The sequence below is a fragment of the Micromys minutus genome (assembly GCF_963924665.1).
Source record: "Micromys minutus genome assembly, chromosome: 23".
Lineage (NCBI taxonomy): Eukaryota > Metazoa > Chordata > Mammalia > Rodentia > Muridae > Micromys > Micromys minutus.
In genome coordinates, this window is record NC_137958.1 from 1,532,257 (window position 1) to 1,556,363 (window position 24,107).

Here is a 24,107-nt window from a genome sequence, read left to right on the forward strand (position 1 = left end):
ATATTCTTTGGCCTATAGCCTCTTTCACTACCATCAAAGCTATCACAGTCCTCTTAGCAAAGGTTCCCTTTGTTTTAGCCACACCCTCTGAGCCTAGCTGGGGAAACTTCTCCATTCATGGACATATGGGTCCCACTAGATTTTCCCAGACATAGTCTCCATTTTAAGTATCCTGACAAATCTCCAAAGTTCACCTTTTTTTGGTTATATAAAGCAACATTTATAGTTGTTAGGGATAAGGATGCAGGTGTCTGGAAGCCTGCTATTCTGTGTATCACAGGCTCTAAGTTGCAACATCACTTGGGGAATAGCAGTGTCATCGTGTTTCTTTGGAATTTGGTGTGAGGGTTTTACCAGTGGTTTTAACAGCTGTTGTATTTAATGTGTTAACACACTATTACAATCAAGTGTGGCCTAAGGAGATCGCTCTCCTATGTCTGTAGGGCTATGGGATCACCAGCTGCTCCAAATGCAATCTCCAGAAATTTTTTGAAACTGTTTTAGCTTTTATACATTAAAAAAAAAGTTCTAATTAAGTGCTCTCCTTTGCCCACAAGTAGTTAGCCAAAGCTGGTATCCTTGTGGATTTCAAGTTTACCTTCACCAAGAGTTACAAGTGTGTCACAAGATTAGCAAGCTGTGAGGTTGAGATGTGATTTTGAAAGAATTTATTTTAAACCATTTTAGTGTCAAGAGAGAAAATTATATTGCAAATCATGTTAAGTATATTTATTAATCAAAGACTTCCATGGGAGTATCAAAAGTAGAAGAAGATCTAAATTTTAGATTGATGGAATTCTGACAGTAACAAATGGAACAATATATTTAATATGTTAGTTCTAGAATACATGAAGAAAAAGGAAAGGTGAGATAGTCACGGAATCATCTTAATAAAAAAACATGGCCCGCTCTCTTATAAAGATGGCTGCTAGTGTGGTGACTTACAGAGTAGAACTCATGGTAGAACATTTTAATATCAGCCTCCTAGTTATATGGAGCCTTTGTTGTGTGTATAACTCCAACAGTGAAAGTTATGTTTAAAGATCTTCCACATATTCACTAGCTGTCACAGAGAAATCCATTAACAGGGGCGTCCTGATCATCTTGCTTCCCTTGAATATTATAGAAAGACTTGGACTCCAGCCCATGTCCCCTGGCAGAGGGGTGCAATCACAAATCCTGGCAGAGTTCTTCCCTCCTGTGGCACTGGACTCCACATCTGCCTTACAAGTGTCTCATGCATCCTTCTGACTCACAAGTGTCCATGCATCCATCTACCCTTCTGTCTTCTCAGTTCGATTCTGTTACTTTTCATCTCTTCCGTTTGCTTCTTGTTGGTCTTCCCCATCATCTCAGCATGTATTCTTCCCTTGGTTTTATGTCTCAGTGTCTGCTCATCCTCTGCCTCCCATTTAAGGTTGAGGAGTTGCCTGAATTTCAACAACAACATGCTTTATATTTGGCAGTTTTCTTTGATGGATACACATTACCATTGTCAGAATATTCTGGTGGTTTCTACCATTTTGCAGATCCATGTCTTACACCTTGTCACCCCTCACATGGGTCAGCCAGCTTCTTTCCAAATATTTTTTATCTGTGTCCTTGGTCACCTTTACTGCTGTTAGTCAGTAACCAGGAAGCTCCATGTAACACTAAGCTCAATTACCAAGTAAAAAAGGAAGAATTGCATAATAGAAGGATTTAAGAATGTAATGTAAGAAATCAAAATACATGCAACTTGATATAAACACATTGAAAACATGGAAGAATGGAATTTTATTTTAGGATAATGTCTGTATTTACAGTTCAAATGTTATCTCCTTTGCCACCATTCCCATCCCCCCTCCCCTCCACCCATTTTCATGAAGGTGCTCCTTCTCCCAACCACCCTCTTTACCTCAACAACTTGGTATTCCCCTACACTGGGAAAATGCACCTTCACTGGGCCAAAGTCCTCTTCTCCCATTAATGCCAGACAATGCTGTCCTCTGCTACATATGCAACTGGAGCCATAGGTCTCTCCATGTGTGTTCATTGCTTCGTGTTTTAGTTCCGGGGCGCTCTGGAGCATTTGGTTGGTTAATAATTGTTTTCTTCCCATGAGGTTTCAAACCCTTTCAGCTCCTTCAGTCCTTTCTCTAGCTCCTTCATTGGGGACACTGTGTTCAGTCCAATGGTTAGCTTCAAGAATTCTCAACTGTATCTGTATGACTCTGGCAGAGTCTCTGAGGAGGCATCCATATCTGGCTCCTGCCAGTAAGCACTTCTTGGCACCAGCAATAGTGCTTTGGTTTGGTGGCTGCATATGGGTGGATCCCCAGGTGAGGCAGTCTCTGAATGATCTTTCCTTCAATCCCTGCTCCTCAATTTGTCCCTGTGTTTGCTCCCATGACTGCTTTATGCTACCTTCTAAGAAGGACTGAAGCATCCACATTCTGGTCTTCCTTCTTTTTGAGCTTCATAAGATCTGTGAATTGTTTCCTGGTCATTCAGTGGTTTTGAGCTAGTATCCACTTATCAGAGACTGCACACTATGTGTGTTCTTTTATGACTATGTTACCTCACTCAGGATGATAGCTTCTAGTTCCATCCATCTGCCTAGGAATCTCATAAAGTCATTGTTTCGAATACCTTAGTAATACTCCATTGTGTAAGTGTACCACATTTATTTTTATCTCTTTCTATATTGAATGACATCTGTTTTTTTTTTCAGTTTTTGGCTGTTATAAATAAAGATGCTATGTACATAATGGAACATGTGTCCTTGTTATTTGTTGGAATGTCTTTGAGGTATATGCCTAGGAGTGGCATAGCTGGGTCTTCAAGTAGCACTATGTCCAGTTTTCTGAGAAACTTTCAGACTGATTTCCAGAGTAGTTGCATCAGCAGGTAATCCCACCAACAATGGAGGAATGTTCCTCTTTCTCCACATCCTTGCCAGCATCTGTTGTCACCTGAGTTTTTCACCTTAGCCACTCTGACTGGTGTGAGGTAGAATCTCAGGGTTGTTTTGATTTGCATTTCCCTGATGACTAGGGATGTTGAGCATTTCTTTGGGTGCTTCTCAGACATTTGGCATTCCTCAGTTGAGAATTCTTTTATTTTTTCATTGTATACCCCATTTTTAAAGATTATTGATTCTCTAGAGTCTAACTTCTTGAGTTCTTTGTATATATGGAATATTAGCCCTCTATCAGATGTAGGATTGGTAAAGATCCTTTCCCAATCTATTTGCTGACATTTTGTTCTCTTGACAGTGTCCTTAGCATTACAGAAACTTTGCAGTTTCATAGGTCCCATTTGTCCATTCTTGATCTTAGAGCATAAGCCATTGGTGCTCTGTTCAGAAAAATTTTCCCTGTGCCTATGTGTTCTAAGCTCTTCCCCACTTTTTGATCTTTTAGTTTCAGTGTATCTGGTTTTATGTGGAGGTCTTTGATTCACGTGAACTTGAGCTTTGTACAAGGAGATAAGAATGGTTCGATTTGCATTCTTCTGCATGCTAACTGCCAGTTGAACCAGCACCATTTTTTGATGAGGCTGTCCTTTTTCCATTGAATGTTTTTAGCTCATTTGTCAAAGATGAGGTGACCATAGGTGTGTGGGTTCCTTTCTGGGTCTTCAATGCTGTTCTGTTGATCTACCTTCTTGTCTCTGTACCCATACCATGTGGTTTTTATCACTATTGATCTCTAATGTATTTTAGGTCAGCGATGGTGTTTCTCCTGGAAGTTCTTTTATTGTTGAGAATAGTTTTTACTACACTGCATTTTCTGTTACTCCAACTGAAATTGCAAATGGTTCTTTCTAAGTCTATGAAGAATTGAGTTGGAATTTTGATAGGGATTGAATTGAATCTGTAGATTGATTTTGGTAAGATGGCCATTTTTACAATGTTGATTCTTCCAATCCATGAGCATGAGATCTTTTTATCTTCTGTGATCTTCTTCAATTTTCTTCTTCAGAGACTTGAAATTCTTGTCATACAACTCTTCTACTTGTGTGGTTAGGGTCAACCAAGGTATTTTATATTGACTGTTATGTATTGGGAGGAATTTTTTTTCTGGTCCAATCTATTTGCAGTTGTGTAGACTTCTTGTATGTTCAAGGTCAACACTTCCTTTAGTTTGGGGAAGTTTTCTTCTATGATTTTGTTGATGATATTTACTGGGCCATTTAGTTGGGAGTCATTGCTCTCTTCTACACTTATTATCCTTAGGTTTGGTCTTTTCATTGTGTTCTGGATTTTCTGGATGTTTTGGGTTAGAAGCTTTTTGCATTTTCTCTGACTGATGTATCAATGTTTGTTATGTTATCTTCTGCCCCTGAGCTTCTTTCTTTCATCTCTTGTATACTGTTGGTGATGCTTTCATCTATGGTTCCTCATCTCTTTCCTAGGTTTTCTATCTCCAAGGCTGTCTTCTTTTGTAATTTCTTTATTGTGTCTATTTCCATTTTAATTACTTAACCTGTTTTGCTGTGTTTTTCTGTAACTCTTTAAGTGATTCTTGTGTTTCCTCTTTAAGGGCTTCTACTTGTTCACATGTGTTTTCCCGGTTCTGTAATTCTTTAAGAGGTTTATTCATGCAGTTCTCAAGGACCTTCATCATCATCATCATGAAGTATTATTTAAGTCCATATCTTGTTTTTCTGGTGTGTTGGGATCCATTACTTGCTGTGGTTGGAGAACTGGGTTCTGATGTTGCCAAGTTGTCTTGGTTTTTATTTCTTATGTTCTTGTGCTTGCCTCTTGCCATGTTGTTGTCTGTGATGTTCAGTGATCTTCTTGTCTCTGTCTGGATCTTGTCACTCCTGTGGATCTTTTGGCCTGTGGGCTTAGGAGGGAGATTTCTCCTGCTCATTCAGCCATATGTGGGCAGGCAGAGAGTCTTGATGGAGGTGGCTGGCTCTGGCTTTGGGCTGTGTATTAGTCAGGGTTCTCTAGAGTCACAGAACTTATGGAAGTCTCTATATAGCAAGGAATTTGTTGGTGACTTACAGTCTGTAGTCCAACTCCCTAACAATGCTCCACAGAAGCTGTGAAGTTCAAAATCTAGCAGATGCTCATTCCCACAGGGCAAGCAGGCAAAGAGAGTCAGCCTTCCTTCTTCCAATGTCCTTATTTAGGTCTGCAGCTGAAGGTGTTTCCCAGATTAAAGGTGTGTACCACTATACCTAGATCTGGGACTTGTTTTGTCCCAGATGACCTTGAGCTCAGCAATCTCCTTGCCTTAGTGTCCTAAGATTCATAGCCTCTATGTCTCAAGATCAGGATCAAAGGTGGAGCTCCCAATTCTGGGTTCTTTTCAGATATTGTCAAGTTGACAACCAGAAATAGCCACTACAGGCCGGAACTGTCTGTTCCCAATCTGCACCACACTATCTGCACCCTGAGAGCTCCTGGTAGCCTCTCCCCTGATAGTCAGTGGAGGGGAAGTGTGGACTCCCCCAGTGGGCTCAGAAGGAAGAGCACTCCTGCGGCTTCCCTGGGTGCTCAGAAGTCCGTGGGCAGGTCAAGAGTTCTGATGGCTGTGGGCCAGCTAATTTTCTATTAAGCTAAGAATTATCAGGACACATGGGAGTTTCAAATATATCAGTGAATAGTCTAGGGGTAAAGGTACATGGGCTTGCACTTGAACTACTGTTCATTTTCAAAGAATATCGAAGATGAGAAGACAATTTCAGATAGCTGTGGACATTTCCCCATTTACGAAACTATGAGTGCTGCTGATATTGCTCCATTAGAATAATGTAATTCTCTCCAATCTAGGAGGAGGTAGCATGGGGGCTCTGGAACGTACACGCATATGATGCATGAACAGGTGAAATTCCAATTATTTCCAAATATAATACAGCCACATTTTGGAAGAATGATAATTTACTACTAAGCAAAGTATATTAATCATTAGCGATACTATGTAGCTATGAAGCAGGATTCGGTATTGTAAAAGCCAGCACATAATTCCTACATTAAGAAATTAAAAGGGCCATGCCATGTATAATTTTTGAATTGAAAAAGGTCCTGAAAACTTTTGCCATTTTTTGCAAAATCTCTTATGTCACATATGATCAAATATGATATAACTGACTTTAACACTTTAGGAGTAAATATGCTACATGAGAAAACATTAAAATGTCTTCAGTTCAAATACTAGGAGTGTCAGTCATAGTAATATGCAATAATTTTGCAGTTTCTTGAATTACTAAGCAAAATCCAATAAATGTAGTAGACATTGGAAAGAAAAGCTTACACTGCACATAAGTGTGCTAGCAGCTGCTATGATTTTCATATGTAGAAAACTAATTATAAATTATTACAATTATCACAAAAATGTTGAGGTGGTTGGCTATAGGATAAATATTTCAAAACACAATTCTTTCTACATTCCATGCATCTTCACTTAGAAAGAAAAATGATTCACACTAACTCATGACAAAGACATCGAGGAAGAAGCAGGAAGAACCCCACTTGAAGGAAAGTAGGAATTCTATCAGGATCTGGAAATATGGAATCATATGCCCTTCAGATGCCCATCCTTTCCCAACTGACATTCAATTTAATTCCAAACTGAATCCCAATTAGTTTTGGTGTAAGTTGGTAAAGCAATTTTCTACTGAAATTGTCATCTTTCTGGTGGTATAGGGATGCACCAAAACTTTGTGAAGCACATTAGAGGATCTTGAGAAGGGTGTCTGACCTTGTAATACAGTGGTCAGGAAAGTCAGCTAAAAAAGGGCTCAGTATACTGTAGGCCTTTGTCTACATAAAGCCAAACTCGAATGAAGTCAGCTTTTCAAAGAATAAAATGATTTAAATAATATTTTAAAGAACTAACTCTCCAGTGGTGAAGGAGAATTCAACCCAGAGTGCAAACCTCTATACTGCAAAGGCATCAAAACAAGGTTATTTTCTTAATCTGAAATCTTGCTCATTTTACTTTAACCCTTTCCTTAGAATATTATTATTTTATTCTATATGTAAGAGTATTTTACCTACATGCATATCTATGTGTAGTGTGCATGCTCAGTGTTTGTAGAGGCCAGAAGAGGGTGCTGGATCCCCTGGAAACTGGACTTGTAGATGGTTGTAAGCAGCCACGTGGGTACTGAGAACTGAACTTATGTCCTCTAGATCAGCAGCTAGTGTTCTTAACCACAGCTATTTCTCTATCCCTTCTTATTTTTGAAGTCCACTTTCATTGGCCTGGGTTCTTTCTTGCTATTGTATTTGATCTCAGTGCTTCATGATGCCATTGCTTTTGTCTTCTGAGGAATAGTCACCACTTTCATAAACCCCAGGTCTCCTTCCTGCTAATGTTTTCTAACACTCTCTGCCACCTTTTTTCTACTCTTTCTCTGTCTGGCATACTGTATTTTTATTATTTCTGCCTCTACCTAGTAGAATTTAGGCTGATAAAGGCCATTAAAATTTTGTGTATGATGGGCTCCTAGCACTTAGTAAATGTTCTCTTAATATTTGTTGAATAAAAATGAAAACTGTTCCTAAGACAATATAGGTTTCCCGATTCTCTGTACTCTTTGCCTACATCATGTTCCCATGGGCTTTCACTACTCTGTTGTGGTAGTCATCTGTTTCTCCCCCATAAGCTGGTAAAGGCAAAAGCAGTGTCTTACTGTTCTTTGGATCATTAGTAGTAACACAGGGTCTGTCTCATACAAAGTACTAAGAAATGGTTTGAATCAATGTGCATCAGACCTGAATGGATTTTCTTTTTCTTGTCACGTACACCTATGCTTTGATGACTTCTTCAAGAAGACGAGCTCATGAGTCTTTGACTTGTCTTATTTGAGGTCACTGTGCTAGATAGTTTTACATCAACTCGACATAGCTAGAGTTAGCTAAAAGAAAGGGATCTCAGTTGAGAAAACACCTCTATAAGATCCAGCTATAGGGTGTTTTCTTAATTAGTGTTTGGTGTAAGAGGGCTCGGGTCATTGTGGGTGGTGCCACCCCTGGGTTGGTGGGCCTGAGTTCTATTAGAGCGCAAACTGAGCAAGACATGGGGAGCAAGGCAGTAAGCAGCACCCATGTCACAGTCTCTTCATCAGCTCCTGTCTCTAGGTTTCTGGCCAATAGTTCAATAGACTATGATGTGGACGTGAGAGTCAAACAAACCCCCTTTCTCCCCAGCTTGCTTTTTGGCCATGGTGTTTCCGTACAGTGATAGTAACCCCAAGACAATCACTGTTCCGAGGACCTTCTAAATATGCAGCTCTCAGGAAGGATGCTTTCCATATTTCTTGTGTCAGAACTGACACTCATCCTCACTTCTGTCTACTTCTCTGCCTTCAGGCTTTTTGCCTTTGAGTTTAGTAAGTGTCTACTTCAAGATTAGATAAATGCTTCTTTTCTGGTGTATTTTCTCCTGCGGTGACCAACACAACAGAGGGGAAGAAAGACTAATTTGACTTATATTTTCAGGCCACCATTAATGGAGGAAGCCAAGATAAAACCTTGAGGCCGAATTCATGGAGGATTACCCCTTGCTTGATTCCCTGCCTCCTAGGTCATATTTGGCTAGCATTCTTATAAATACTTGACCTTCCAGAATCAGCTTACAATCAGGACTGTACCCTACAGACATGCCCTCTGGCCAATCTGATCTGGTCAATTCCTTGATCAGAACTTTGCCCTCACATGCCCTCCAGCATGTCAAGTTGGCAATCAAAGCTAACCAAGACATACAACTGAAACCTGCCACTGAAACCAGGGGTCTTTATTCACTTCCTGTGGAGAATTACTTTAAAAAACATAATTACATATTATATTTTATTATATTTACATATAAATCATCATATTTATATAAATAATTTATTAAAATCCTATAATATTAACAAATCAAGAAATTTAAAAAACTATATTCAATTAATTAACATTAAATTAATAAATTAAAAATGAACTAATGAAAAAATATATATGCATAATTACTTTTTAACATCTAATTTTGTGCTTCTTGAAGAATTTTCACACCACCACTTATTCCTCCTTTCCCTCTGGTTGTTTCTCTCATTCCTTTTCTTACTCTTTATTTCTAGGACGCTAAACATCTTAAACATATTTTCCAATATCTATTTTGGGTCCCCTGCATTTTCTATATTTTATAAATTCTGAGAATCAAGTATCCTTTAACTCCATGTACATCGGTGGTGAATAAATGCTAATTTCACACCTGGAACTTTTGTGTTTAATGTTTCCTTGATACTTCATCCCAAATGGCCTTTAGATCTCTTTACATTTCATGCTTTAAAAATTTAGCATCTCTGAAAAGATATTCTGCTTGTTTCCAACCCTGATCCTCTAGTTTTGTCTTTCTCAGCTGCAAACATCATCTCTTTGTCTAAAATAAACCTCTAGCTTCATTTTTTATATAGGCTAAGGACAGGAATTCTTAGCACTGTGTTTTAATTATATTCTTCCTCTTATCCAGAAAGAAAATCACTCAAGGCTGTACAATAATGAGCTGAATGATAAAAATATATGTTGATTTGCATTCTTCTACATGCTGACCACCAGTTGGACCAGCACCATTTGTTGAAATTGCTGTCTCTTTTCTACTGGATGGTTTTAGCTTCTTTTTAGAGATCAAGTGACCATAGGTATATGGGTTCATTTCTGGATCTTCAATTTTATTCCATTGATCTACCTGCCTGTTTCTGTACTAATATCATACAATTTTCATCACTATTGCTCTGTAATGCAATTGCAAACTTGAGGGCAGGGATGGTGATTCTTCAAGAAGTTCTTTTATTGTTGAGAATAGTTTACGCTATCCTGGGCTTTTTTTATTCAAAATAAATTTGCAAATTGCTCTTTCTAATTCTATAAAGAATTGAGTTAAAATTTTGATAGGGATTGTATTGAATTTGAGCATTGCTTTTGGCAAGATGACCATTTTTACTATATTAATCCTGCCAATCCATGAGCATGGGAGATCTTTATATCTTCTGAGATCTTCTTCAATTTTTTCCTTTAGAGACTTGAAGTTCTTGTCATACAGATATTTCACTTGCTTGGTTGGAGTCACACCAAGATATTTCATATTGTTTGTGACTATTGTGAAGGGTGTCTTTTCCCTAATTTCTTTCTCAGTCTGTTTATCCTTTAAGTAGAGGAAGGTTACTGATTTGGTTAAGTTAATTTTATATCCAGTCATGTTGCTGGAGTTGTTTATTAGCTGTAGGATTTCTCTGATGGAATTTTTGGGGTCACTTAAGTATACTATCATATCATCTACAAATAGTGGTATTTTGACTTTTCTCCAATTTTTATCACTTTGACTCTTTTTGTTGTCTAATTGCTCTGGCTAGGACTTTGAGCACAATACTGAATAGGTAGGGAGAGGGTGGACATCCTTGTCTAGTTCCTGATTTTAGTGGTATTACTTCAAGTTTCTCACTATTTAGCTTAATGGTGACTACTGGTTTGCTGATTATTGCTTTTACTATGTTTAGGTATGGGCCTTGATTTCCTAATCTTTCCAAGACTTTTAACATGAAGCAGTGTTAAATTTTGTTAAATGCTTTCTCAGCATCCAGTGAGATGATCATGTTTTTTTTTCTTTGACTTTGTTTATATAGCAGATTTCATTGATAGATTTCTATATATTGAACCGTCCATGCATCCCTCCATCCTAAGACGAAGCCTACTTGATCATGATGAATGATTGTTTTGATGTGTTCTTGGATTCAATTTTCAAGAATTTTATTGAATATTTTCGCATGGATATTCATAAGGGAAATTGGTTTGAATTTTCTTTCTTTGTAGAGTCTTTGTGAGGTTTAGGTATGAGCATAATTGTGGCTTCATAGAATGAATTGGATAGTGTTCCTTCTGTTTCTATTCTGTGATACAGTTTGGAGAGTACTGTTGGGACCACGAAGATTCATGGAAATTGAAAGTAGGAGTGCTGACTAGAGAGCGTGGGCACTACCACTGTGCTGGGGCATCACATGGCCCCTCTGCTGTTCACAACTGCGACCTGCACCTGCAGGTATTTGTGATGACAGAGTGCTTGTCCCATCTCTAGCATTTCTGGTCCAAGAGAAAAATCACATTCTCACGGTTGCTATACGTAGTTTTCAGGTGATGCTGATGTCATCGGCTTCATAGTTGGAAACCTTACTCCTTAAAGACTCAGACACATCACCTGTGGAAACACTGAGAATCTCAATCCTAGTCCATTCTTTTCCTACTTGGTGGGTCCCTTGTGTTATGTCAGAACAATGGTTCTCAAATGTTAGCATGCATTTCCTTACTGAATGCGTGACTCGTCACAGCACGCAGAGTTTCTGATTCAACATCCTAGAGTATAGCCTCCAAATTTGCATTTCCAACCGTATTTGGGATCTAATGAACCTTTGAAAGAAAGTGAATTCCTGTACTCTCTGCTCACCTCAGAACACCTTCTTTATTTTCCTTTTGACTGAGGACATTGTTCTCAGCCACATGGTTAGGGAACACAATGAATTCACCAACTCAAATCGGTATTTTCCTACCTCTAAAATGTATCTCTGTGTTGATACTACTAATTATTAATTATTATTATTTTGGTAGTGGTGGTGGTGGTGTGTGTGTGTGTATGGTGTATGCATACACATCTGTATGGGTCAGATAGCAATTCTCTGACATTCATTCTCTCTTGATATCTTATAGAAATCATGGACTGAACTCAAGTCATCGGGCCCGCAGGGCAGGCAAGTGCCTCTACATAAGGTGCCATCTTGCCAGTCTTCACAAATAGCTTTCTTGATTTCTGTTCCATCCAAGTCTCCTTCTCTTTCAATTGTCTGGACTTAAATAAAATCCTGGGCTTTAGCTCTTCCCTTTGTTGTAGTTGTTACTGTCAGTTGCTTTCTGGCTCCACTGCTTTCAGGAACAGGGCCGCTCCAACATTCTTTCTGCTGTTCTCCTAGCTTGTCATTTTGTATTCACTGCCTTCCCTTTATAAGCATCCAGCTGTCTGCAAACTTTGCCATCTGCTCCCACTTCCAGCATGCCAGGAGCTGCTGGAAGAGTCCCTGCGTGCACTTGGCTCCTTTGTAGTAATTAGTTCAACGAGTGGCTCTCTCAGTCTTGGTTGAACGTCCTAGCTTTCCCTTCCTCATCCTTCTGACTGACAGAGTAGCCTTCGTTCTTTGATGGATGATTTTCTGAGCTGAAGGTCAAGGCTGTTTGCTGTCAGTCTTTACACGTTCCTCACTAGCGCTTTATTTTCATTTCTCACTGTTTTAATCCCAGAGTGTTAGTTAGCTATCTTTTGCAATTTTGATATGTTTGTGATAGAGAGCATAAAAGGTGTAAATGTTTGTTTTGTGGTCTCAGCGGCCCAGGGTCACTTTGAACTTATGTGCTGGTAAAAACCCTGACAGCAGGAACATGTGATAAAAGAAGCTGCTGCTTTATAGTGGCCAGGAAGCAGAGAGGGAAGGAAGGGAGAGAGGGAGGGAGAAAGGGGAGACAGAGGCACAAAACTCATACAAGAGACAATATTCTAATCCCCTCATTTAAAATTCTATTTCATAGTTTATGTATAATTAGTAATTTTGGCTATTTTTATTCTTCATTATTATCTCTCAATGAAACCCTTCCCTGTTGGTTCTTCTTCAAACTCTGTCTTTAAGTGGTCCACCGAGTTTAATTAGGATTGCAGGAACATTGCATGGAGTTACTTATTGGAGATACTAATAGGGCAGGAACTCATGAGGGCGAAGGACAGGGTAAGCAGAGTAGGGTAAAGAGGCCTTCACTCATCATTCATCAGCTTTGAGAATCCAAGAGAGGAAGACGGGAGGCTTTTAGGTGGGAGTCGAGACAAAAGGCTTTAAGAGCACAGGTAGACATTCCCTGTTACAGTTCAGGTCTTCAGAGTCCTCCTCTTTTAATACAGAGGAGGCGGGGCCTTTAGTAGATGAAGATTAGCGGAACATGAGTTCATTATCACAGTAGACATGTTACAATAGACATCACTTCCGGGTACTTCTCATCCTCTGACTCTTACATCTGTTTGGATCTATACTTCAAGATATTCCCTGAGCTCTGAACTCCCCAAGATTAACTTATTCTCAGCACTTCAGCCAGTTAGGGGGTGTCTGCATTAACCAGTGCTCCACACAGAAAAGCATCATTGAGGAAACCTGAGAGCAACCCTAAAGTAGCATCTAAACATGAATATTTAGAAGGCAGTTTGACAACATGACTATTTGGCAAAGCAATAGTAGTAGATTAGGCCCTGTCTTAATCAAAGTTCTCTTATTGTGAAGAGATGTCATGGCCATGACAACTCCTTTTTCCCACTTTTTTTAACCATTTATTTATTTGTTTGTTTATATATTCATTCATTCATTCATTCATTCACTTTAGATCTTGATTGCAGCTTCTCCTCACATGGCCCCTTCCCCCCCTTCACCTCTGAGAAGGGGGAAGTTCCTCCTGAGGATTAACCCACCCTGACACCTCAAGTCAATGCAGGATAAGGCCAGACTAGACAGCCCAGTTATGGAAACAAGATTCACAAGCAGGCAACAGAGTCAGAGACAACACTCCATTTGATGTGGGACCTACATGAAGACCAAGCTGCACATCTGCTACATGTGTGCCAGGATCCTAATTGCAGTCTATGTATGCTCTTTGGTTGATCGTTTAGCTTCTGGGAGCCTCCACTGAACTCTAATAATCTTCTTGTGGAGTCCCTATCCCCTTAGGGTTCCTCAATTCTTTCCCCAAGTCTTCTACAAGACACCTGGAGACCCAGAGTTTAATGTTTGGCTATGGGTCTCGGGATCTGTTTCAGTCAGCTGTTGGGTGGAGTCTCTCAGAGGACAGTTATGTTAGACTCCTCTCTGCAAGCATGACAAGTTATCGTTCATAGTGTCACAGATTGGTTTTTGCCTATGGTTTGGGCCAGTCATTGATTGGCCATTTCCTCAGTCTCTGTTTCATCTTTGTCAATGTACTTCCTGCAGGCAGGATACATTTTGGGTCAATGGTTTTATGGGTGGGTTGGTGTCCTTATCCCTAGAGTGGGAGTCCTGCCTGGCTACAGGAGATGGCATGGCAACTCTCATAAAAGAAAGCATTTAATTTAGGCTGCAGTCAGATGTTTAGCTCATTATCATCCTGTTGGGAAGCAGGGTGGCCCATGGGCATTCATAGGAGAGATTGCATCCGGACAAGTTGGAGACAGGAAGAGAAAAGAGACACCGAGATTTGCTTGAGCACTTGAGAGCACAAAGCCAACCCTCAGTGACATACCTCCTCTAACAAGGCCACACTAATTCCAACCAGGCCTCACCAACTCCAACAAGGCCATATTTTCCAGTGCTACTCCTTAAGAGCCCGTGGGAGCCAGTGTTATTCAACTCATTACACTCCCAAGGTACACGATGTCTCTTGACCATCTGGGTGTACAGTATAAGGAATGAGTTTCCTCTGTGGAATGGATGTCAAATTAAGCTGTTACCCTGGAGGCATCATGCCAGTGTTGTACCATGGAGCACATCTTGCTCAGCCAGTCTGTGTTATAACATGTAGGTTCACAGCTGTTAGCATCACTGATGACCTTTCTCTGCCTGCAGCTTGTGTAGCACATCCTGGCACTATGGAAGCTCTTCACGAGGGAGTACCATGAACGCTCGATTTCTGTAAGCTTAGCAACCAAAGTGTGTGCCGTCCTCAACAATGGTGCCTTACTATCTAGTTCTAGTGTGAAAGGATGGTGAGCCAGTATCCAGGCATCTGCAGAATGTGTTGGGTGTAGTGTTAGCTGCAGTTTTGGTCAGAAAGAACATTGTGACAATGACAAGTGGATCCTTACAGGAGAGAGAGCAGCTAGTATTAAAATATTTCTATTCTCTTTGTTCCCATAACTGTGATCAAACACTCATTTCAGTGTGGCTTCTAACAGCCATCTCACCCAGATATCCCCTAATATCCTAATATCCTAATGTCCTAATATCCCCTTTGAGAGCATGGCCCCTAATGTCTTTTTAATTCCCTTCTCCTGGTTTTTACCTACTAAAAGCACTACCTCCTCGCAACAGTGCCATCAGCTTGAAACCAAGGGTTCAACACACAGGCCACTGGGGAATATTCAAGGTCTGAACCATGAAATGAGGCTCAACCTGTGCACTTGAAGCCTCTGGTGCCCCTTGTCTCTTGTCCAATCACATTATTTCTCTCTCTTGAGTTCCCACAGCTGTTGAGACTGAAGGTTTTGTTGTTCTGTTCTTTCTACTGTTCTTTGTCCTCCTGTATTCCTGACATCTGTCTCTTCCTTCACACTTGCAAATCTCTCATTGCTGGGCAGCTCTTGATAGTTAACTGTCATGTTCTTTTCACTGTTGCCCTTTCAGGCTGACTTCTATGCTTGCTGCTCCTGTGAACTATCTTCCACACAATCTCAGTGAATTCAGAGCTTCGTTTGCAGGAGGTTGTCTTGTCTTGAGCTCAAGTTGAAATCCCTCAGAGACTATTACCCAGTACAGACAGAGATGACCAAGGCCATGTGCATAGGTCACAGAGGGCAGGATGAGGAGACTGCAAATCTGGGCTCAGTAGTGGCATGGAGGCTGATGGCCAGGGACAAACAGATCTAAAGATGTGGTAAAATAACCAGCCCAGAACCCAAGACAAGAAGGACAAATTCATGGTCAGTATGAGCAAAAGCTGGTGCTATAGACAGATTTCCTCAGTGGTACTCATATGCCCTCCTACCAAAAACATACAGCAAACTTGCCTAGTCCATCCATGTCTTTACTAAAGGAGAGTACAGAGAAACAGTTCAGCCTCTAGAAGAATTTCTTTTAAAACAAGATAACCTGTTCATCAGTGGAAGATGCTGAGTATGGCCACTTAATCTGTTTTGTCAAGGGAGGTCAGCTGCAGCACATGGATGTTACAGCCTCTTTGCCTCCTGTAGTCAACAGCACAACAAGCAGAAACATTCCAAGCTGGCCATTGTCTCCCAGTGCTGCTTTGGTCGTGAGTTCTGTCGCTACTGCCATCTTTCTTTCTTGACATTTTTCTTGGATACTGTTACACCTTTTCTTTCTGTGTTGTGCTTTTCATTTCTTCCCCTTGCTCACATCAGTGTGCTGGAAAAAGCCAGTGAAGAGCAGTTCTCTCTCTCTCTCTCTCTCTCTCTCTCTCTCTCTCTCTCTCTCTCTCTCTCTCTCTCTCTCTGTGTGTGTGTGTGTGTGTGTGTGTGTGTGTGTGTGTGTGTGTGTAAAACAAACCCATATTTCATGACTGGTCCAGAGTGAGTGAACCTGTTATCTCCTTGAGCTTTCATTCTGTGAAAGAAGTGACTGTGGGGTTTGCTGGTCTATGGATTTGAGGTCAACTCCAGCAAGCACTGTAGCCTTGCAGATGAAGCTGAAAGTTTCTCAGCTGCCTCAGGAGGACTTTGCTCATTTGCACACAAGAGAAATGCCTCTATTATTTTAAAGCAACAGTCACCCACTCTTTTGTAAGACAATGACTTCACCATGGTAGCCTGCTAATCTTACCCATTACCAAATAAGTCAAGCAGCCAAGGTTTATGCAGCTACTCAAAAATGCTTGAAATTCTCTGTACATGAGAGCAAGGAGGCAGGTCGACACCTCCCACATCATGCTCTCTTCTGCTGAGCCCCCCTTTGCCAGCAGCCATCACTCATGCTGTTAGCACCCGACCAACCCAACCAGTCCCATTGGTATTAGCGACTTCTGCATCTAAAAGTTCAGCTGTGGACAAGAATGCTGCAACCTTAGAGTGCCCAAGAGCCCTCACAAAGCGGACACTGGAACATTTGATCCAGTTGCAGGGTGCAGTCCTCACTTTGTGAGGCAGTTCTACAGCTTTCACCACCTTCATGCACAGTCTGTATTTCCTCATGTTGTATTGCTATTCATGTGCAAGCATGCACACTTCTAATGAAATATACATACGAAGTGTGCTCAACTGTGCTTAATGAATTTGTACCAAATAATAATTAAGTTCTTGTCATTACCATACCTGTTTTGACTTCTGTTTGGATATTTCGATTTTACCCATTTTGTGTTATTGTAAAGGCTGCATTTTTTAAATTTCTTAGACTAAAATATTGTATTGGGGTCAAACAGATCCACCAATTTTAACACCCGATTGGTTATAAATATTTATAAAACAGACTTTTAAAACTTTAAATTCCCTATGCCACTGTCAGTGAGTGAGTTTACTAATGTGCTGGCAGACTTAATTTTATAGTGCTGTTAAGCTAAAATGCTAATGACTGGGTGCACATCTCTGTGACATCTTGTCTTGCACATGGTGAAGTGAGATAATCCTGTGTAGTGGGTGTGCAGAGACACAGTTTATTTCAAAACCTTTCCAGCTTCTCCCAACAGTGGTATCTTATGACTACAGATTTGAGCTATTGATCTATTATTCAGTATGAAAGCTGGGCACAATGCTGCAATTCTGTAGTTCATGGGCAGAGGTAAGAAGAGCACTCAAGCCAGCGCTGGAGACCAGGTCTGCAGTTCTGGTTCTCTCTTTAAAATAGCCAAGGAGAAAGGTCTTTGGTGGGGGCAAGACTTGGTCTTGGGAGAGATTCAGGTAGTTTTCTATAATAGCATTTACCAGTTATGACTATAAATTATTCTGAAGCCTATGGGCAAATTAACACTTGTTGCTTAACAGCAGGGGATTAAGTAAAGGATTAATTACTATGACTTCCTTCTCTCTTGCCCAAAAGCCTCACCTCTTACTTGCCAGACAGGAGGGAGGTTTGGAGCAATAAACTTTTTATTGAAGCAGGAGAAGACAGTCACACTAGCAGAAGGAAAAGCTTTTACACAAGTAAGTATGCACAAACAAATATGCATTCATATGCACATTCATGGACACATGCACCTATATGAATTCCTGTAGTTGAATCCAACTACTTTCCTCAGATTACATACATGCACATATCCATAGTTACATATGCATGAAACAAAAGACCAACCACCACTGCAGAAAGAACTGCTCCATTCTAAATGAAAAATGATCTCCAAGGTTTATTGCAAAGAAAAAAAATTGTCTACCCTTTTGTTGCTAAATGAATTAAACCCAAGTCCATAAGAAAAAGCTTTGTCCTCTGTAGTAAGACTAAGCCTACCTTGTTATTTAAAAAAGACCTGTCCAGTTCCATGTAGCCAGAAGCCTGCTTGTTTGTTTTTGCTCTCTCTGCAGCTCCTCCTTAATCGCTCTTCATCCCTATCTTAGGCTCTCTTATGTTTCCCTGTGTTCTGCTGACTCTCTACCTTCTGCCTTAGTTTCTAATTCTCCTCCTGCATTATGCTGCTCTCTCCTGCCATCTAAGATCATCATTCCTAGAGTTCTGTGCGTTTTTTAAAGGAGAAGAGACTGCATGGCTTTTCCAAGCATCTTTAAAAAAAAAAAAAGTTGACTAAAAGTTCAAACTTAAGTTAAAATCATAAATTGAATAAGAAGTTTACAATTGAGATATTTACACGTTTCCATTAAGACTAGTAATCTAGCTAGTTACATGTATTTCTATTAAGACTAATCATCTAGCTAGTTACATGTATTTCTATTAAGACTAGTCATCTAGCTAGTTACATATATTTCTATTAAGACTAGTCATCCAGCTAATTACATGTATTTCTATTTCTATTAAGACTAGTCATCTAACTAGCTATCTGTCATTAGGTTCACGAGTTCATTGAAATTCTAAAACTATAATTTTCAGCCCAAGTCAATATTAAAGTTTTGTTATAGATAAACCCAATCGATATTTTATTTTCTGTTCTTGCACCTACAATAAATTGTTTGTTCCCCTTATGACCTTTGGTTAATTGTTTTGCAGCTATAACAAATGTATTCTGAGTTGTAAATGCCTTCTTTCTATCTCAGAAGCAATTAATTCATGACACATGAAGACTGGTAGATTTCTCATTGCAGTTTTTATATCTGAGAGGGTTTTAATCACCATCTTATTATAAAGGGCTTAATAGTTACTGGGAATTCTTATAGAGTTAGAAATTAACAAATCATCTGTTTATCTGTGTAACATCATTGCATGAGAGTACATCTTCATTGATCTGCAGAAGATTTGTCTAATAGGTGGGCTAATGCCCAGGGGTTATATGTTATTTTAATTTAGTAATAACAGAGAAAACATAGCATTAGCAGGAATCAAATCCTGAAAATGTCCTCCCTTCATCCTTGTCTGCAAGGGCTCATTCATTGCCGTCACAGCCCATAGTAAAACTGTCTCAGGAAGACCATCTGTTAATCGTTAGCCTTTCCTAGATGGATCCTAACATCCCAAGAATCCAAAGGCAGCCTCAGCAACATGCCAGGGTCTGATGCGCTTCATCTCTTTCTTCTCCCTTCCTCTCTCCTTCCCTCTCTCTCATTCCTTTCTCTGTGTGCATCTCCCCATCTTTTCTCTTTCACTCACACACATAGTATTAACAGAAATGTACACATATATGTTCACATGTACACTTGTATGCACACATATATCATATCTGTGCTGCCACCACATAGTTCCATACATGGCACATATAAGTATTTATTAAGTGACAAATAATATACAACAAAAGATAGTTTCTACATTATACAATTTTACCAGAAGAATAACAATTAGAACAGTTCACTATAGCCAAGGAGTGGGGTAAAAAGAAAACTTTAGGATATGAAAATTTATATGTATGTCTTATGTTCTACAAAATGTTCTATAAAATACATTCTGTACCTAAAGACTGCTTCAGAGACTTGCATAGATAATTAGACAAACTAAGGCAGTAATAATCAGTTCCTTCTTTCCAAGATGGTTAAGAGAAATGAGTTGCTCTAACAGTTCCCTGAATACCTTGTCTGCTTTTGGGCTTCACTGGTCCTCTCTCTCTCTCCCTCTCCTTCCTCTCCTCCCCCTTTCCCTCCCCCTCTCCCTCTTTCTCTTTTGAGACAGAGTCTCATACAGCCCAGGCTGGCCTAAAATTTGCTCGGCAGCCCCAGTTGGCCTTGGATTCTTTTGATTCTCTTGTTCCTATTTCCCGAGTATGAGAACTACAGACAGGCATGTGCCACCCTGACAAGCTCTTTAATTCTCCCATAGTGATAGTATGTCTGCCTTTACCTATAAGTCATAAGACATGTATTCATGACCAGTCAGGATAGCAGTTAGCAAGATGGCAAAGAGCAAAGCCAAAGGCACACTGTGTTTTTAGTTTGTGTACTAACTCAAAATAGGAAAGCTCAGTCGATGCATCTTTGCAATTCTGCATGGCAGAGGCAGAGGTAGAACTAAACACAGAAGGATCTAAATTTTAGGTCTGTCTGAGATATATAGTGAAACCCTGCCTGTCTTGAGCAATTAAAAAGCAAGAACACTGTTTAGCTTCAGCTAAATTAAGTTTTGAGGGGACTAATGAAACCATATGAGAGACAGAAAAGGAACAGGAGCCTTTGGAGCTGGTGGTAGGAGAGAGTCTGTCTACAGGCTGTGGTTCTGGTGATTCAACATGCATTCCATTTCCTTGTAGGCACCACAGTCCTGAGCAATCCTCTTGCTCTGCTAAAATATTTAACTCATTGGAAGTTTTATTGTCTGATATTATGTATTCATTTTATGATGATTGTTAAAAGGTTCTCTGCATACTTATGTAATCATAAGAGGAAGTCTTAGATATGATTTACTTTGGGCAAAATGATAATGTATGACAATCGGAAATATGATTAAATTGAGAAATTACACAGAGTCTTTTTAAGAACCCAGCTGTTGTAGAAAATGAGATATCTATATTTGCTTTCACGTCAGCTCTGCTGTACATGTTTTTTGTAAAGCACATAATCATAACGCAGTGAAAATGCTCGTGTGAAACAGGGGAGTTGAATAGTCTTCCTGGAGTGTCGTCAGACCCTGGCACATCGCCTTCTCTGCGGAGCAAATGAAAACTTCTCATGCCGCACTGCTCTAAGCAGCACAATGGGCCAAGAAGCTGCAGGCTTCTAGAGGCTCGTGTGAGGGTGTCTGGGTATGCCAGGAGAACTGCTGAGACCCACGGCCACAGATCTGCTATGGTGTCTGTGGTGACATTGCTTTCCTGTATTCATGCAGTGTTTCTTAATAGCTAGTCACTATGACCAAGATAAATGGATGCTCACTTCCATTCTTTTGTATACACAGTCTTTACATGTAAAGTTAGCCAGACTTAACCCTTTGTTGTCAAGGATGAACATGGGCATTGAAGAAAAATGTGCTTTATGTAAGATAGGAGGCTCACACAGAATTTAAGCTTGTGTGTAAATATTAAATGTCCATTTGACTCATTGCTACCCAGCAAGAAGTTGCTGTTGGTTGTCTCATCCAGCTGTCTTTGTGTCCTGGAAGATTTCAGATTTCGCTGTCTGTCATGGCCCTGTGACACAGTTCTAGAACTTTACCATCTCCTGGAATGCATGTTCAACATTCAACCTCAGCCCTTCTAGATCTGTATCTTCAAGCCTTTCTCTCACCCTCTCCCTCACTTTCTCTCCCTCTCTCCCTCCCCCTCTCTCCTCCTTCACTCCCTCTCCCTCTTCCTCCCTCTCTTCCTCCCTTTCCTTCACTCTCTCTCTTTCTCCTTCTCTCTCTCTCTCCCTTACTTTCTCTCTCTCTCCACTGCTCCTTCTCCCTTCCTCACTATCCTTAACTCTCTCTCCCTCACTCTCCCTCTTCCTCACTCTCTCTCTCTCTGTCTCAGTTAAATAATCCTTATAGAGTATTTCGACTAGAGAAAATGCAATAGTGATAGAATATTTAAACAAACTGTACTGTCCATAAACCACTGCTGCTAATATTGTGCTGTCTCTAGTTCCTTTTCTCTGTATACTTGCATTTGTTGGCATGCATATGTGTGCAGTGTCTAGCACATAGAAAGTGTTTTATAAACCTGTGATTAGATGGGTAATACATACACACATGCATACATATGTACCTTATGTTTTTATGTTTGTATTTTATTTTTAACTTATTTTATTAACTGTCAATCACATTTATTTATTAGGATATATATATATATTTACACATATGTTTCTACTCATGTGCATGCATATGAATGCGGATTCATTTGTGTGTGGAGAGCAGAGGTCAATATTGACTATCTTTGCCTCTTCTTTTAGAAATGGATTCTTACTGAACCTAGAAGTCACCAATTTGCCTAGCGGTCCCCCAACAAGCTCCAGAGGTCTGCCTGCCTCTGCCTCCCAGGCCCTGGGACTACAGGGACTTTTAAGGGTGTGACAGGAGTCACACACAGGCCTGCATGCTTGCAGGACAAGCATTTTACAGATGAGACTCTCCTGCTCTGAAATAGGTGCTTTGCTGTGTGTGTGGTGGAAAAATTAACTGAAGACAATCCACATAACTATCACCTCACCTACTCACCAGTTTTAAATGTTTTTAAAGCATCTGTTTATCTCCTTGATGGACAGTTTGTGTCTAGTGTTTTGTTGCTTTCTAGAGAATTTACACAAGTCCTGAGTTTTATCCCTTTGGTAGACTACTGAGATCTGTTGAAACATATTTCTAGAAGAATTGCCAAGTCCAAAGAAGAAGCCTATCAAGGCTGTTGACAAGTGTTGCCACATTGCCTGCTGCTGCTTGTACCAACTGACACCCAGCACAAGTGGCATGAATGAGAGAGAAGAGGACTAGGGTCTTCAGACCATTTACCTCGGGAAGTGACTCACTGAGGTGCCTATGCTAGTGTCTTTAAACATGCCAATTGTATCCTGTTTGAGGTGTGTCCCTGAGCTTGACTCCTGACAGGGCACACTCAGTGTGGGGTCACTGGTGGGGGTTACCGACTGTTTACAGGAAGTGAGGAACAGTGTCCTCAGTACCGACTGTTTACAGGAAATGAGGAACAGTGTCCTCAGTAGTTGTGACGATTCTCATCTCCAGCCTAAGCACCATGCACTTGACATTTATTTCATCAAGAATTGCTTTAAGTGTTGCTTTCTTCTTTTCTAGAATTTTCTGTGACTACACCGGAAAGCTGGAACTGGGAGCAGTACTTAAGAGAACAGAATGCTGTGGCCACACCAATAGAACTGTTTTCTAAGGTCAGCCTTAAATCTTTTCAAGGGGATGCAATTTGGAAATTTAACAGAAATGAAATCATTTCACTCAGTAGCTTACCAACTAGTAAATTTACCAGCACGGCCAGGGAATGACCCATCAAAGCTAATGAGAACGTTAGGGTTTCAGAGTGTATAGTGGAGCTGGGTTTGCAGCCGTTACTGCTACCTGCCATCTCTGTGACCTTGGGCAAGTTATTCAACCTTGCTGTGCCAGTTTCCTTACCTGAAAGGAAGGAAAGGTACCTACCTAAGTCCTTGGCTTTTTGGAGGTCTAAAGTGATGAATAAAGTACTTGGAAGGCAATCTGCACGTGATTATCATCTCAAGTGTCAGGCTTCAGATCCCCCTTTTCCTTAGCCTCACTTGTTTATGTCTATTCATGGCATAGTTTGCACAGATCTACTTTCATATGATAAGGTAGTAGATGAAAGCAATGATAAAAATGACAGTGGAAGCTCCAGATCAGACCATTCAAACTAGGACAGCCTTGGAGTGGGGGCACCAGAGCCTTGTGTTTGTGTGCAAGGAGTCTCTGTGCTCAAAAGTTACATTGTTGTACGTTGTATTTCAACCTGCTGCAAGTGGTGATACTTGTTCATGCTATACCTCCCATGTCATCTGCTCTGATACTTCCAGGAGCTGTTGCTGGAGAGAGGACAGTATTTATAATTGTGGATGTAGCAGTGGAAGAGAAAGAGTAACCTGGGTCACACGGGGTCTAGCATCTAGCACAGCTGTCCTCTGAGAGGCTCCACCTGACTGCGGACTGAGACAGATTCAGACGTGTAACCAAACACTAGATGGAGCTCAGGAAGTCTTGGGGGCTCCCAGAGACTGGACCACCAACTGAAGAGCATAGGACTGGACCCCCTGCACATATATGGCAGATGTGCAGCTTGGTCTTCATGGGGGTTACCAAACAACTAGAGCAGGGGTTGTCTCTGATTCTGTTGCCTTCCTGTGGATCCTGTTCCCTGCTGTGTCTGGTCT

The 24,107-nt window shown here is 40.4% G+C and overlaps 1 protein-coding gene across 1 annotated transcript in view; it reads left to right on the top strand.

Moving 5' to 3' along the window:
* L3MBTL4 (L3MBTL histone methyl-lysine binding protein 4) overlaps window positions 1–24,107 on the top strand; it is a gene marked incomplete at both ends in the record, with an annotated part of 378,564 nt that overhangs the window by 81,497 nt on the left and 272,960 nt on the right. The window contains 1 exon segment of the mRNA XM_080936343.1: window positions 23,008–23,099. Coding sequence (XP_080792469.1) covers window positions 23,008–23,099 — 92 coding nt within the window.